The sequence below is a fragment of the Dermacentor albipictus genome, chromosome 1 (assembly GCF_038994185.2).
Source record: "Dermacentor albipictus isolate Rhodes 1998 colony chromosome 1, USDA_Dalb.pri_finalv2, whole genome shotgun sequence".
Classification (NCBI taxonomy): Eukaryota; Metazoa; Arthropoda; class Arachnida; order Ixodida; family Ixodidae; genus Dermacentor; species Dermacentor albipictus.
Window position 1 is genome coordinate 258,239,337 of NC_091821.1, and position 15,374 is coordinate 258,254,710.

Consider the following 15,374-nt stretch of genomic DNA (forward strand, 5'->3'; position numbering starts at 1 on the left):
CAACAGTAAGCTTCCAGTCATCATATAGGAGTGCCCCATATGTCCTCAGAGACATCTTTATTCTGCAAATTTCCTTATAATGCTCCAAGTTTCCTATGACTAACTCCATTGCTCATGGCAGTCTTTGTTTACAAAAAAAAAATCTATTTGAAAGTAAGCAAATGCCATCCTGGTTGGCAGCCTCACTAGGTATTCCTTGCAGAAAAAGGGCAAATGCAGTGAACTCTCGTTAACGATAACTCGGTTAAGCCGAATTCTTACATAACAAACATGTTTACATAATGTTTGTTTGGTTTTCCATACCCAATTTTTTTAAAAATAAGCTCAAAACGAACCACCTCAGACATACTCTTCGAATAAGATGAACATTCGGAGTGACTGGCACTGCTACCGATCCTGGAGGCTAGGGTGCCTCAATGTGCCGCACCCAGAGTCTCGCACATTGAAGCACCCTACTGGAGGCACCCTCCCATCCTCCCTTGCGCACGCGATATTGAGCTGTCATCGTTGGCTTTCACTTGCACAAGCACCATACAGTGTGCGAAGACGGTTATCATGAGACGAACCCGGTACGTCCGTATCGCAAACAAAACCTGTAGAAACGGCTGGAGGAGTTCAACACAGCTTGCCTCTGCCTACCTGTCCTCCGCAATGCTTTGCCTCATTTCTTGTTTTCCACTTCGTTCAACGTTGCCTAGACTTTCCTCTAGGTGGTGTTCCTTTGCTGCGTGCTCAGCATACTCCTTCGTACTTTTGCCAACTCAAAGCCTCACCAATGACCTGTGAGGGGGCAGATTCCTGCTTGAACTCCCTAGTGAACTTTTTCCAGCAGCGTGAAGGCACAGAATTATTTTTAAGGTCATTAGGTGAGACGACGTCGCTTGTGGCTACTCCTAGATTTGCAAACAAGCGACAAACATCCATCACAGAATGGATGAATCCAAGCAAGAGTACCACTTGAAGACAGTTTTCTATTAAGTTCAGCTAAATAAATGCTTCTTATGTCATTTTTCCGCCATTGTAAGTCGACTTCATTTACTGTTTTGAAGTAAGATATTATGGTTATGCCAATTATTCTGCTGATCAGACGAACAAATTTTCATGGTCCCTTCAAGTTCATCTTAAAAAGAGTCTAGTGTACATGAGTGTGCCATGCAATCCGCATCATTGTTAGCAACGCAGCACTTTGGGTACAAAATTTAATACTAATAATCGGCCTAACAGGAATGGGCAAGAATCAGATGTATGCGTTATGAGACAAAGCCGGCAATATCATTACTAATATGGATGAGATCGTTCAAGTGGCTGAGGAGTTCTATAAAGATTTATACAGTACCAGTGGCACCCACAACGATAATGGAAGAGAGAATAGTCCAGAGGAATTTGAAATCCCACAAGTAACACCAGAAGAAGTAAAGAAAGCCTTGGGAGCTATGCAAAGGGGAAAGGCAGCTGGGGAGGATCAGGTAACAGCAGATTTGTTGAAGGATGGTGGGCAGATTGTTCTAGAAAAACTGGCCACCCTGTATACGCAATGTTTCACGACTTCAAGCGTACCGGAATCTTGGAAAAACGCTAACATAATCCTAATCCATAAGAAAGGGGTCGCCAAAGACTTGAAAAATTATAGACTGATCAGCTTACTGTCCATTGCCTACAAAGTATTTACTAAGGTAATTGCAAATAGAATCAGGAACACCTTAGACTTCTGTCAACCAAAGGACCATGCAGGATTCCGTAAAGGCTACTCAACAATAGGCCATATTCACACTATCAATGAGGTGACAGAGAAATGTGCGGAATATAACCAACCCTTATATATAGCTTTCATTGATTAGGAGAAAGCGTTTGATTGAGTCGAAACCTCGGCAGTCATGGAGGCATTACGGAATCAGGGTGTAGACGAGCCTTATGTAAAAATACTGAGACATATCTATAGCGGCTCCACAGCCACCGTAGTCCTCCATAAAGAAAGCAATAGAATCCCAATAAAGAAAAGCGTCAGGCAGGGAGATACGATCTCTCCAATGCTATTCACAGCGTGTTTACAGGAGGTATTCAGAGACCTGGATAGGGAAGAATTGGGGATAAGAGTTAATGGAGAATACCTTAGTAACTTGAGATTTGTTAATATTGCCTTGCTTAGTAACTCAGGAGACCAACTGCAATGCATGCTCACTGACCTGGAAAGGCAAAGCCGAAGGGTGGGTCTAAAAATTAATCTGCAGAAAACTAAAGTAATGTTTAACAGTCTCGGAAGAGAACAGCAATTTACAATAGGTAGCGAGGCACTGGAAGTGGTAAGGGAATACATCTACTTAGGACAGGTGGTGACTGCGGATCCAGATTATGAGACTGAAATAATCAGAAGAATAAGAATGGCTGGGGTGCGTTTGGCAGGCATTCTCAGATTATGAACAGCAGGTTGCCATTATCCCTCAAGAGAAAAGTATATAACAGCTGTGTCTTACCAGTACTCACGTACGGGGCAGAAACCTGGACGCTTACGAAAAGGGTTCTACTTAAATTGAGGACGACGCAACGAGCTATGGAAAGAAGAATGATAGGTGTAACATTAAGGGATAAGAAAAGAGCAGATTGGGTGAGGGAACAAACGCGAGGTAATGACATCTTAGTTGAAATCAGGAAAAAGAAATGGGCATGGGCAGGACATGTAATGAGGAGGGAAGATAACCGATGGTCATTAAGGGTTACGGACTGGATTCCAAGGGAAGGGAAGCGTAGCAGGGGGCGGCAGAAAGTTAGGCGGGCGGATGAGATTAAGAAGTTTGCAGGGACAACATGGCCACAATTAGTACATGACCGGGGTAGTTGGAGAAGTATGGGAGAGGCCTTTGCCCTGCAGTGGGCGTAACCAGGCTGATGATGATGATGAATCGGCCCTTGACCACTAAAGAATCGTGAAGTCTTAAAAGAATAATCAGACTGAATTGATTTGGCATTTCTTGATTTAGCGTACCTTTCAGAAGCCAAGCAGCTTTTCGAACAAATGCAGCATTCTCCAATGATGTTGGCATTCGACTGTAATTCAACAAAGGCACCCTGCTACTTAACGGTTCACGCCCTGCCCCCTTGCCCTGGGTTCACCATTTACAATAGCAGGCAATGATTCAAGGTCAACTATAGCATGTATGATCCAGTCACCACTACCAAGACAGTGAAAGCTGTAAAAAAATCCTCTTTAATTGCAACTAAAATATTTCCCTCATACATACAAGACTATATATACATCCAAAAATAGAAACACCATCATTAAATGCAAATTAAATGCACTTTGGATTTGCTGGCATCCTTTGTTGGCACCAAATGTTGTTTTGAACCTTACAAGGCACAGAAATTGGCAGAGTAGGATCATCTCGTCAAATATCAAGATGTATACACAAGTTTCAACATTCCCTCTATGGACACCAGCAACAGTATTGGCACTCAATGCTGAGTATCTGCAGAATATTTTCAAGTATTATTCAACAGTGAAATTAACACCAAGATGGAAGAAACAAGTATATGAAGTATGCCCAGAAGACATTGGCCTTTTTTACCATGCCTGGGTGCATGCAAGCTTGTTTAACAGCACTTGTAAAACCTCAAAATACAACAGACAGCTGTTGCACTGTCCAGTTCAGTGCTTATGTATTTCTATTTTCTTGTGAAGTTTCTCACAGTATTACTCCAAATACACTAGATAAAACGTTCCCAGTATGACACAGGTAAAGGCAACATGCACTTGCTCCTACTAGTACAAAGGATATAGCTGTGTACAGTAGCACAGGGCATTAGAATATTTATTAAGCACTAAGTATGTACGAACATTAAACAATCACATTTCGTTGAGGAAAAATCTTTTCGTAAAAGAAGGATGCTTCTACTTCAGACCTGATGCAGAAACATTCTCCTCGATAAGTGAATAAAGTAAACGGGGTGAGACTCCCAGCTAAAGAAGCAAAATGATGAAAGTACAGCCCCATTTTCGTGGCTTCAGCATATGCCAAGTGTGAACAAACAGTAAAAAACAAATAATTTGACTATCACTTTAAAAAAAAATGTTGCATTCAAGAAATGAAGATGAAAAAAGCAGTACACACACCCACTTGCAGTGCAGTCTTCATATATCATACAGCTACACAGCACACTGTGCCAGGGCACCAATTACTCATCCACGGGAATGTTAACTACAGGCTGGCACAAATAGATACCATTTACACTAAACATATACTTTCACCAGTATCAGTGCTAATTTTATATAAACATGAACATTGTGCTTTGTTACAGTGGAGATGCAAGAAAAGGCACCAAAATGTGGTGCATGAACACCTGTGGCAATGAGTGACCAAATATGTTGCGTACACATGGCAGTACTTACAGCCACCTCTTCCATCACCCAAGAGACGGCCATATTAAAATGCACAATCTATACGACAGGCCAGACTGACATGATCTCACAGGGCACGTCCTGACAAGTCCAATCATTATTTTTTTAATACAAAAGTGCACACAGCAGTCAAATTTAATTAAATTACAGCTGCAGCTGTGAAAAAAGAAAAGCTAAACTACAAGACATGCTCTTTTATTGGAAATTGCGGGGCAAAGCAGACATAGGTACCGTATTTACTCAATTCTAACACAGAACTCTATTGTAACACAATAGCAATTCTCATGTTCAGAAAGAAATGTGAATCCTTGATTGTAAAATGCAACATTTCACTGCTCAAATTCATTTTGTTTGTGTAATTCATGCAAAGATGGCACATTTTTCACTTAAAGGGCTCCTTGCCAGGCCCCGTTGGAAAGTTTGGTCATATGCTGGAAGTTGTAAGGTGCCACCCAGGAAGCAAATGAAATGTTTGCATGCCATGCTACAATCATTCTTGCAGCAAGGCTCCCTCTAGTTACTTCTACCAGTTCCAGCAAGCAACATCGTGAGGGCCCACAACCCTTTCTCTCTTTTTTTCTTTTTTTCAAGATCACCACTTTCACAACTCCTGCCACCATTTTTTTTTCTCCCACTTCTTTTCTTGCTTCATGTCATACGCTGTTTTTTGCAGAAATCCCCAAGCTGTTCACACTGCTGCCAGCTATTTGCACATGACATGGAACTGTCACACATTTGACATGATACTCTGTAGGCACGCTGAGGAGCTTGTTTGAGAAATGTGCAGGCTTTTGTTCGTATCTTCAGCTGCATTAGCAGTGCACACCAATGCAATATTTTGCAGACACAATCGTCACCGCATTATTTATGCAGGATGTTTGTCTGTTTGTAATGGCCAAACTTAGTGCGGGGTCCTTTCGTATGGCACATTGTGGTAACCAGAAGAAAAAAATAAAAATACTAGATGTGTGTATTGGAACTCATCCGCCAATCAATTTTCTAAGCTGCAAAAACGTAAATAAAATCTACCAACTTCATATGTGGACCACAATGGTGTGGCTCCAAGAGGCATAACATAGCAGCAAGCAAGTAATGACTGTTTTAAACTGCTACCCAAATGACTGGTCAAAGTTTTTTGTAAGGAAACAAGTAGTGTCGTTGAGCGGAAATACAGGTGGGAAGAAACAGTGGACAAGGCAGATGCTCCATTTCTTCCCACCCGTATTTCCACTCAACGACACTACATGATGCCCCAACTGGCACAACAGTCTACGCTTCAGAAAACAGTTTTTGTTTTTTTCTCAATAAGGCACCTTGTTTTTTTTTTTTTTCAACATGCCTATCGAGTGAGCAGCAAAGCTCCATGACCTGTGTTTTTCCTTTCAAACCACCATGCATGTGAATTTTAGTCGTCTTAAAATAAGTAAATATAAGAGTGCACATTAGAATAGATTAAGTACGGTACATATAGTGGTGTGAGCATGCTAGCACTCTGCGCAATATACCTTACACATGTAGCCAACTAGCTTAAAACTAGCATGTGTGGGCCTTAGAGTGGTCCCGAGCACAAAAAAATTTGCAGCACTAGTTATTGCAGCCACATGCAAGCTCACCATTAACTTTTATAACAGTTATCAAGCTGCACTGCAGCTGAACACAGTTTCATATAAGCTAGCCCAACATGCTAGCATGGTGTATGAATGAACATTCACAGAATAGTTTAGAATATGTTGCACACAAATTACTACTATATAGCAAGTGCTCCCTCAGCCATTTTTCATCACTGTAGCCAAATGCCAGCATGGCACCACAATGCAGGTCCGAGTTAATGAAAGGCACGCTCAGTTTATAATGTTACATGAACTACAAGAGGAGGTACACAAATGGTGTTCCTCCTATTCGTTAGCGGTCTGGCACACTTGGTAGTGTTCATCAAGTATGCGCAATTTTACCAGTTTATCATCAGCACCATAACCACAAGCTGAACCCAGCCCAGAAATCATACAACCTCAGACGAAACTAATGTTGCAGTCATGATTGGTTAAGGAAGTCTTGGTAGGGATGTGTACAAATTCTCCGTGCTCTAAAGGCTTGACTGTTAGACCTGGCTCCTCGTCATCTGACAGGTAGCCACCTTGAGGTCGAGAAGGGGGTCGTGGTGGAGGCCCTCGCTGCTTTGCCTTTGGTGGCAATGGTGGTGGAGGAGATGGTGCAGCTGCATCCAGGTTTCGAACCAGTTCCCGGCACACCCATAAGTCACGTGCATCTGTAAGCAAGCATCAAAACAGCCATGTACTTAGTGCATTTTCAAAGCCTTCGACTTTTAATCTGTTTCTTCCAATACATCAATGAAGAAGAATGTTTATTGAACTAAAAGGTACGCATAATGATTGTGACAGCATCTGGATTAATAGCCAACGTGGCAAGCTGAGGATCCATTACAAACAGGTTGAGTAAGTACAACATCAATCAGCGAGTACCACGCTAATATGAAAAATCACAGCACTAATGTGGCATGTATACAATATCAGCAGTAGTCTGAGAGTACAATACACTCTTAAAAAAGTTTGCACCCTTTGGGATGTATCTGGTCCTACAACAATAATCGCCATCTCTCTTCTGTACTTCCAAGTCACGAATGGCATGTGCGTTCGCGCATGCGTGTGACATAGCATTCTTGACAGAAAAGTAGCAAGTGCAGCGTTTTCAAGGACGGAGACGCAAGCAAGGCAGAAGATGATTATTGTTGTGTGACAAATATGCGCCACAAAGGGTGCAAATGTTTCAAGAGTGTACTAATATGGTGAGTGGTAGCGCCATCACAGACATTCAATCAAGCAAGGTATATTGTTACAAAATGTTGCGTCAACAAAAGATATTGTTCGACGATTGTAAACATTCAAACTATCAGCAGATCAAGTTCTTTTTTTTTTCCCCCGCCACCTGTAGAGTGTTAGACTTAGGTTTTAAACAGCCCCTCATCAGGGCACATAGCAAATTTCAGTTATACACTGGAAGTTGTTACGTGCCCTCTAGGGAGCATTCTGCTGCAAGAGTTTTTCAAATGGTTTCATTAAGGCGAGACAGAAATACTTCAGTGAAGTTAACCCATGATTTCAGGAGGCGAGGGCCACTGTCAAGAGAGAAACTCTTTCCACTTGCCCTGTCTAGCCTCCACAAGCGAAATTTCTTCCCTGCGTTCTCCCATACCAGAGCTCGAGGGTCACGTGAAGCATACGTCATGGGCACCGCCTTCATAGTTTTAATCTCACTTTTTTGCTGCATGGCGCACGTGCACTGACAGTGTCGCGCGCGAGCTGCTGCGTTCGTCTTGTTTCGTGCAGTACACGATTTTGCACGCTGTGCACGAGAACACCTGACTAGTGGTATAAGTCAGTGCTACGCGAATACTGGGGCAGACAATGACATGCCTTAGTTGTCTGCATGCGCGACTGCATGCATGACGTGGGAACAAGCAACACAACAAAAGTATGTGTACATCTCTCTTGCTCTGGAGTGAAGTAAAACAAGAACGTGCAGACATTCGGTTTGTGTGTTTTACTATTTCTCTAAACTTCGTCTATTGAAGCAACAGATTACACAAATAACAGATGTTGCTTTGAATAATTCTCGAAGTCACGTGTCGCCACGAGCGATGTCGCAGCACAAACAAATGTAAGTAGGTGCACTAGCACATGTACGTCACCCTCCGGCTTGGAGCGTGGTGGCTGCGAGAGGAAGGGCAAATGGCATTCTGTTTGAAATTTCAGCTCCTTCTGCAGCGCATAGCCATGTAATACTTAGCAGACGTGATCGTCAGCGTCCATTGTATGCACAGTGCTTATCAGCTGAAAATGGCCAGACCTCGTGAGGGACCCTTTAACAAAATTGATGAGTAAAAGGGAACGTTCTTGTAAATTATTTTGTGTACTAATGTTGCACTTTTATATTGCCTATCTATTGTCTTTGCCTATATATATATTGCCTTTGCCTTTGCCTATATTGCCTTTTATATGGCCATGTTGTCCCTGCAAACTTCTTAATCTCAACCGCCCGCCTAACTTTCTGCCGCACCCTGCTACGCTTCCCTTCCCTTGGAATCCAGTCCGTAACCCTTAATGACCATCGGTTATCTTCCCTCCTCATTACATGTCCTGCCCATGCCCATTTCTTTTTCGTGATTTCAACTAAGATGTCATTACCTCGCGTTTGTTCCCTCACCCAATCTGCTCTTTTCTTATCCCTTAATGTTACACCTATCATTCTTCTTTCCATAGCTCGTTGCGTCGTCCTCAATTTAAGTAGAACCCTTTTCATAAGCGTCCAGGTTTCTGCCCCGTACGTGAGTACTGGTAAGACACAGCTGTTATATACTTTTCTCTTGAGGGACAATGGCAACCTGCTGTTCATGATCTGAGAATGCCTGCCAAACGCACCCCAGCCCATTCTTATTCTTCTGATTATTTCCGTCTCATGATCCGGATCCGCCGTCACTACCTGCCCTAAGTAGATGTATTCCCTTACGACTTCCAGTGCCTCGCTGCCTATTGTAAATTGCTGTTCTCTTCTGAGACTGTTAAGCATTACTTTAGTTTTCTGCAGATTAATTTTTAGACCCACCCTTCGGCTTTGCCTTTCCAGGTCAGTGAGCATGCATTGCAGTTGGTCTCCTGAGTTACTAAGCAAGGCAATATTAACGAATCTCAAGTTACTAAGGTATTCTCCATTAACTCTTATCCCCAATTCTTCCCTATCCAGGTCTCTGAATACCTCCTGTAAACACGCTGTGAATAGCATTGGAGAGATCGTATCTCCCTGCCTGACGCTTTTCTTTATTGGGATTCTATTGCTTTCTTTATGGAAGACTACGGTGGCTGTGGAGCCGCTATAGATATGTCTCAGTATTTTTACATAAGGCTCGTCTACACCCTGATTCCGTAATGCCTCCATGACTGCCGAGGTTTCGACTCAATCAAACGCTTTCTCCTAATCAATGAAAGCTATATATAAGGGTTGGTTATATTCCGCACATTTCTCTGTCACCTCATTGATAGTGTGAATATGGCCTATTGTTGAGTAGCCTTTACGGAATCCTGCCTGGTCCTTTGGTTGACAGAAGTCTAAGGTGTTCCTGATTCTATTTGCAATTACCTTAGTAAATACTTTGTAGGCAATGGACAGTAAGCTGATCAGTCTATAATTTTTCAAGTCTTTGGCGACCCCTTTCTTATGGATTAGGATTATGTTAGCGTTTTTCCAAGATTCCGGTACGCTTGAAGTCGTGAAACATTGCGTATACAGGGTGGCCAGTTTTTCTAGAACAATCTGCCCACCATCCTTCAACAAATCTGCTGTTACCTGATCCTCCCCAGCTGCCTTTCCCCTTTGCATAGCTCCCAAGGCTTTCTTTACTTCTTCTGGTGTTACTTGTGGGATTTCAAATTCCTCTGGACTATTCTCTCTTCCATTATCGTTGTGGGTGCCACTGGTACTGTATAAATCTTTATAGAACTCCTCAGCCACTTGAACGATCTCATCCATATTAGTAATGATATTGCCGGCTTTGTCTCATAACGCATACATCTGATTCTTGCCCATTCCTGTTAGGCCGATTATTAGTATTAAATTTTGTACCCAAAGTGCTGCGTTGCTAACAATGATGCGGATTGCATGGCACACTCATGTACACTAGACTCTTTTTAAGATGAACTTGAAGGGACCATGAAAATTTGTTCGTCTGATCAGCAGAATAATTGGCATAACCAGGTGCATCCTAATATCTTACTTCAAAACAGTAAATGAAGTCGACTTACAATGGCGGAAAAATGACATAAGAAGCATTTATTTAGCTGAACTTAATAGAAAACTGTCTTCAAGTGGTACTCTTGCTTGGATTCATCCATTCTGTGATGGATGTTTGTCGCTTCTTTGCAAATCTAGGAGTAGCCACAAGCGACGTCGTTTCACCTAATGACCTTAAAAATAATTCTGTGCCTTCACGCTGCTGGAAAAAGTTCACTAGGGAGTTCAAGCAGGCATCTGCCCTCTCACAGGTCATTGGTGAGGCTTTGAGTTGGCAAAAGTACGAAGGAGTATGCTGAGCACGCAGCAAAGCAACACCACCTAGAGGAAAGTCTAGGCAACGTTGAACGAAGTGGAAAACAAGAAATGAGGCAAAGCATTGCGGAGGACTAAGGTAGGCCGAGGCAAGCTGTGTTGAACTCCTCTAGCCGTTTCTACAGGTTTTGTTTGCGATACGGACGTAGCGGGTTCGTCTCATGATAACCGTCTTCGCGCACTGTATGGTGCTTGTGCAAGTGAAAGCCAACGATGACAGCTCAATATCGCGTGCGCAAGGGAGGATGGGAGGGTGCCTCCAGTAGGGTGCCTCAATGTGCTGTGACTCCAGTAGGGTGCTTCAATGTGCGAGACTCTGGGTGCGGCACATTGAGGCACCCTACTGGAGGCACCCTCCCATCCTCTTTTGCCCACGTGAGATTAAATGGCATCACGTTCAGATTTCTTAAAAGTTCTGCGCATAGTGCAATTTTGGGCAACTGATGCAATGGTTTGTATAGCTCTTTTCTTCAGAGTACTAACCACAGAACAATATGAAGTATACGTGTAGCTCCATGATACCATCCAATGTGTTAAAGTGAAATACAATAAAATATAATACGTAGAACCTTACTCATACACTTTGAGAAAAAAACGTACCAACAGAGAAAACAAAGTAACTATAAAAATTCAGAACCATTCCACTCAAGGAAGGTGGACGACCAGCAAAGCTGTATCTAAATATAAAGAAAAGAAAATAACAAAATGATATTGCACAAGTAAGCACTTTTTATGTTTATTTGTAATAACGTTTATCTCCTTACCACAGTAATTATTGCTTTACTGTAGCTATGATAAACGGTCACGGGATCTGTGACGACACTGGAGATCTTCTTGGGGAACGTTAGGTCTATGCACAACCTTCCCAAGAGAAGCGCCAAGAATCACTTTCTGTCGGGACGAGACACATCGACACTGAAGTCACTCACAATGATGATGCGATTGGGGTCCACCGGGAGGATCCACCCAAATGTGTTGTTCATAAATTCTTCAAGGTCCTTCTTTGATGTTCCAGGATGAAAGTATGTGGTGGCAACGATTCGGTCCCCTGTCTCTACGGTGACCACACTAGCTTGAACCACCCATCAGAAACTCGATCCAGTCTTTCTATTCCGGGTGAGGGTATGCAACTCGATGGGCACTCAATCGGCCATGATCTTGATCCCCCGTCTCCGAGCAGCATGCGCTAGAGGCTTGTCTTTGATCTCAGCCAGACGGCCAGTATGTGGCACATCACATTTCACCCAAATGCACACTGCATCACGCATGTTGCCTTCCCTGTACTCGACCTCTTGAAGTACACCGACGGCACAGTTCATGAGTCCGTCCTTCACATCGATGTTTAAGGTGTCACCATGTAGGGCTTGCCCCAAGCAAGCATTATCGTATCGGGTAAATTGCCCATTTCAACATGCGTCATACTGGCCACCTTGGCCTGTGCGCAAACACACTCATCGTCGGACCTGTATCCGAGGTACACATCAACTGCTCTACCCTCGTGTACGTCTCCCACACTCTGTAGGGCAATGAATGTATCGACGTCCTTATTGGAGTAGAAGAGTCGCACAGCACTGGTCGCAACGACCAAGGCTCGAACGGCGCCGACGAACCAACTCTCGATGACGTGCACTTCTTCTGGTTGGAGGGCCCCTCCAGTCCCCAATTTTCGTGAGGATTGCCAAGAATGCAGCGTCCTTTTGACGCACAACCTGCTGCAACAGGAAGTAGGAGAGATTATGCCACTTCACCTCCAGGCTGGACACCTTGTTGTGACCGCGTGCATCCCTAAAGACCTTGTTAGCACGAACCGGAGGCAGTTGCCACAGATTGGCGCACACTCTGATGTTCAGACCGCCGAACGGCTCGACGTACTTATACATGATTTGTACATTGTTCGCCTATAGAGTCATACCCCTACAGGCTCATATCTCCTTAAGCAATGGCTCATAATCCCATAAACGCAGCCCACATTATGATAGTTATTGCACACGCACATCACGAAATGCTGAAAACTAGCCTAAGGCAGCTGCGCTCTAAAAATTGGACAGACTCAACTGTGGTTGACATCTACGTAATGCAAAGCATTGCACTAATCGTGTCACGAATCGTTGCACACAATCACAATCACACTTTCGCAGCCTGCGACACGTTTTGTTGTTCTCCTATTCCGTAATGTTTTAAGCTGGCAATGGGAAACAGAAACTAAATCGAAGTGGTGGGCGACATTGTATGCCGCCAAAGCAAAATGCAACGTTCACATTGCGCCGCCTGCAGCAGGGAACGGCAGGCACATTTGGATTATCGCCTACTAAAAGCATGCAGTACGATACTGACATGTGTACTTGCTTATCTTTCTCGGTTGACCGCTTTTCACCAGCTAACAAATGTTAAACGTTATCTCTCAGGGCAAAACGCGCCTGCATGTATCGGAAGTTTCTCGAATGTTTTTACATTGAAAATATAGGCATCTTGAAGTTCATTAATGCGGTGTTCGTAGTAACGAGATTTTACTGTGCAGCAAATTTCCTTTGTATTACCACTAGCTTTCACGATAAAGTTACTGTAATACTCTTGTCATGCGCTTCATCATGATCGATAATAATATGAATGAATATTTGATGTTTAATGGCACAAGGGCCAGGTGTGGCCAAAGAGCGCCATGCTAGTGTTAATGAGTTCGCAGTGGACTGATGGGTTCTGTGAACTTAATGTGACGTGGCTGTCAGGGGCCTAAAAGAGTTAAGGTAAATTCCATAAAATCTACATGTAGTAATATTATGGGAATGACTATTGACGCGTACTATGAACATTAGAATGCATAGAGAAAGAATGATGCAATATATAAAATATGTGAGGTGCTAAAATTGTCTAGAGCACTACTGCCTCACCAGAGCCCTTGAAAGTCAAGGGCCTAGAGGCATGTGCTATAAAAAGAAAACTATCATAGCAGCATCTTCTGGAAAGAGGATGCGCTATGAAATTAATGGGCTTGTGACATGGAGCACAACATCTTTCAAAAAGGCGAGGACTGCTTTGGTCTTAAAAAGCGGTTCATCACAAAGAAACATAGCCGGATGCAGGGGAATACAATGGCGGTATGCAAAAAGGAAATGTTTCCTCCTGTATCTTTCGGCTTCCCGGCACTCCACGAAGACATGGAGGACGGTCAGCCTGTCGCCACATTTACCACAGGTTGGAGCCTCGTTAGCGGTCAAAAGAAAGTTATGAGTGTCAAATGTGTGTCCTATTTTTAGTGTAGTGAATAGGACATCTGTTCTTCGTGTTTTCATAGTTGGGTGCCAGAAACATAACTTCGGCTTAATTAGGTGAAGCTTATTACTCGTTTCTGCTTCCCACAAGCGGTGCCAGTGGCTTCATTGTTTGTTTCTTAAGAAAGGTTTCATGTCTATGGCAGGGACAGCAGCAGAACGAATACCGTGCGATGCTATTGATTTGGCGATCTCGTCGGCAAGCACATTTCTCTCGACTCCTCTATGGCCAGGAACCCAGCATATTACTACATGTCTATGTGATAAATAGATGTTGTATAAGAGTGAGTAGAGTTCATTGAAGACAGGATTCATGTGCTTTTGTGAAGAAATGAGTGCTTTTACAAGACTTAACGAGTCTGTGAATATGATTGCTCTGTCACGTTTCAGTTTCTTTATATGTTTTACTGCACGCAGTGCTGCATAGGCTTCTGCAGTGAAGATACTTGTTAGGGGGTTCAACATGTCAGATTGAGAAAAAGAGTGACCAACAGCAGCATAGGATATGCCAGCATGTGATTTTGACGCGTCTGTGTAAAATTCGGAGCAGGAGTACTTCAATTGAAGCTCATGGAAATGCATGGCAATTTCAAGCTCAGGAGCATGCTTTGTGACCTCTACAAAGGATACGTCACATTCTATCACCTGCCACTCCCAGGGCAGTATTAGCTTAGCTGCAGGCATTAGGCGATGTTCGAGAAATGGGACGTCCATTTCTTCGCTAAGTTCTCTTACACGCAGTGAGAAAGGCAATCTCAGAGGGTCTGTTATAAAACGTGACGTGTGTTTCACACGTCACGTCGTTAACGGTTGTGAAACACAGATGTTCCTTTGTAGAGCGCACTTTCAGAAAATAGGTAAAGCTGATGTATGTTCTCTGAAAACGGAGTGACCACTCATCTGACTCGACATATAGACTTTCAACAGGGCTTGTTCCAAATGCGCCAGTGGCCAGGCGGATTCCCAGATGGTGAACGGTGTCTAACATCTTTAGTGCGCTCGGGGTGGCAGAGTGATATACTACAGCACCATAGTCTATTTGTGATCGAACTAGGCTCCTGTAAAGATTCAACAGGCACTTCCTGTCGCTATCCCATGTTGTCTGGGATAGGATTTTCAGTAAGTTCATTGTTTTTAGACATTTTATGTGTGAAATGAAAGTAAGCATGGAGTCAAGTGTAACACCTAGAAATTTGTGCTCTTTGCTAAAAGGAATTTGTTGTCCACCCAGTTCTAGAAAAGGATCTGGGACCAGGCCTCTTTTTCTTGTGAAGAGAACACAAGAACTTTTGTGGGAGTTGATTTTAAATCCATTTTTGTCTGCCCACATGGACACCTTGTTTAGGGCCTGCTGTACCTGTCTCTCACACACTGTGACGTTGCAGGATTTGAAACCTATTTGTATATCGTCTACGTAGACAGAATAAAAAATAGCTGGTGGTAATGATGCACAAAGCATGTTCATCTTTACGACAAAGAGCGTGCAGCTGAGTACACCACCCTGGGGTATCCCAGTTTCCTGTATGAATGTACGCGACAGTGCATTACCTATTTTCGCCCGAAATGTATGGTTCTCTAGGTAGCTCTCTAAAATATTT

The 15,374-nt window shown here is 43.2% G+C and overlaps 1 protein-coding gene across 2 annotated transcripts in view; it reads right to left on the bottom strand.

The window, feature by feature from the left end:
• Positions 1 to 3,182: 3,182 nt before the first annotated feature.
• Positions 3,183 to 15,374, bottom strand: part of loco (locomotion defects) — a 104,247-nt gene continuing 92,055 nt past the window's right edge. For both annotated transcript variants that reach the window (XM_070531225.1, XM_070531226.1), the window contains exon 15: positions 3,183 to 6,656. In XM_070531225.1, the coding sequence (XP_070387326.1) occupies positions 6,400 to 6,656 (257 nt within the window). In that variant the 3' untranslated portion in view covers positions 3,183 to 6,399. The remainder of the gene's footprint in view (positions 6,657 to 15,374) is intronic.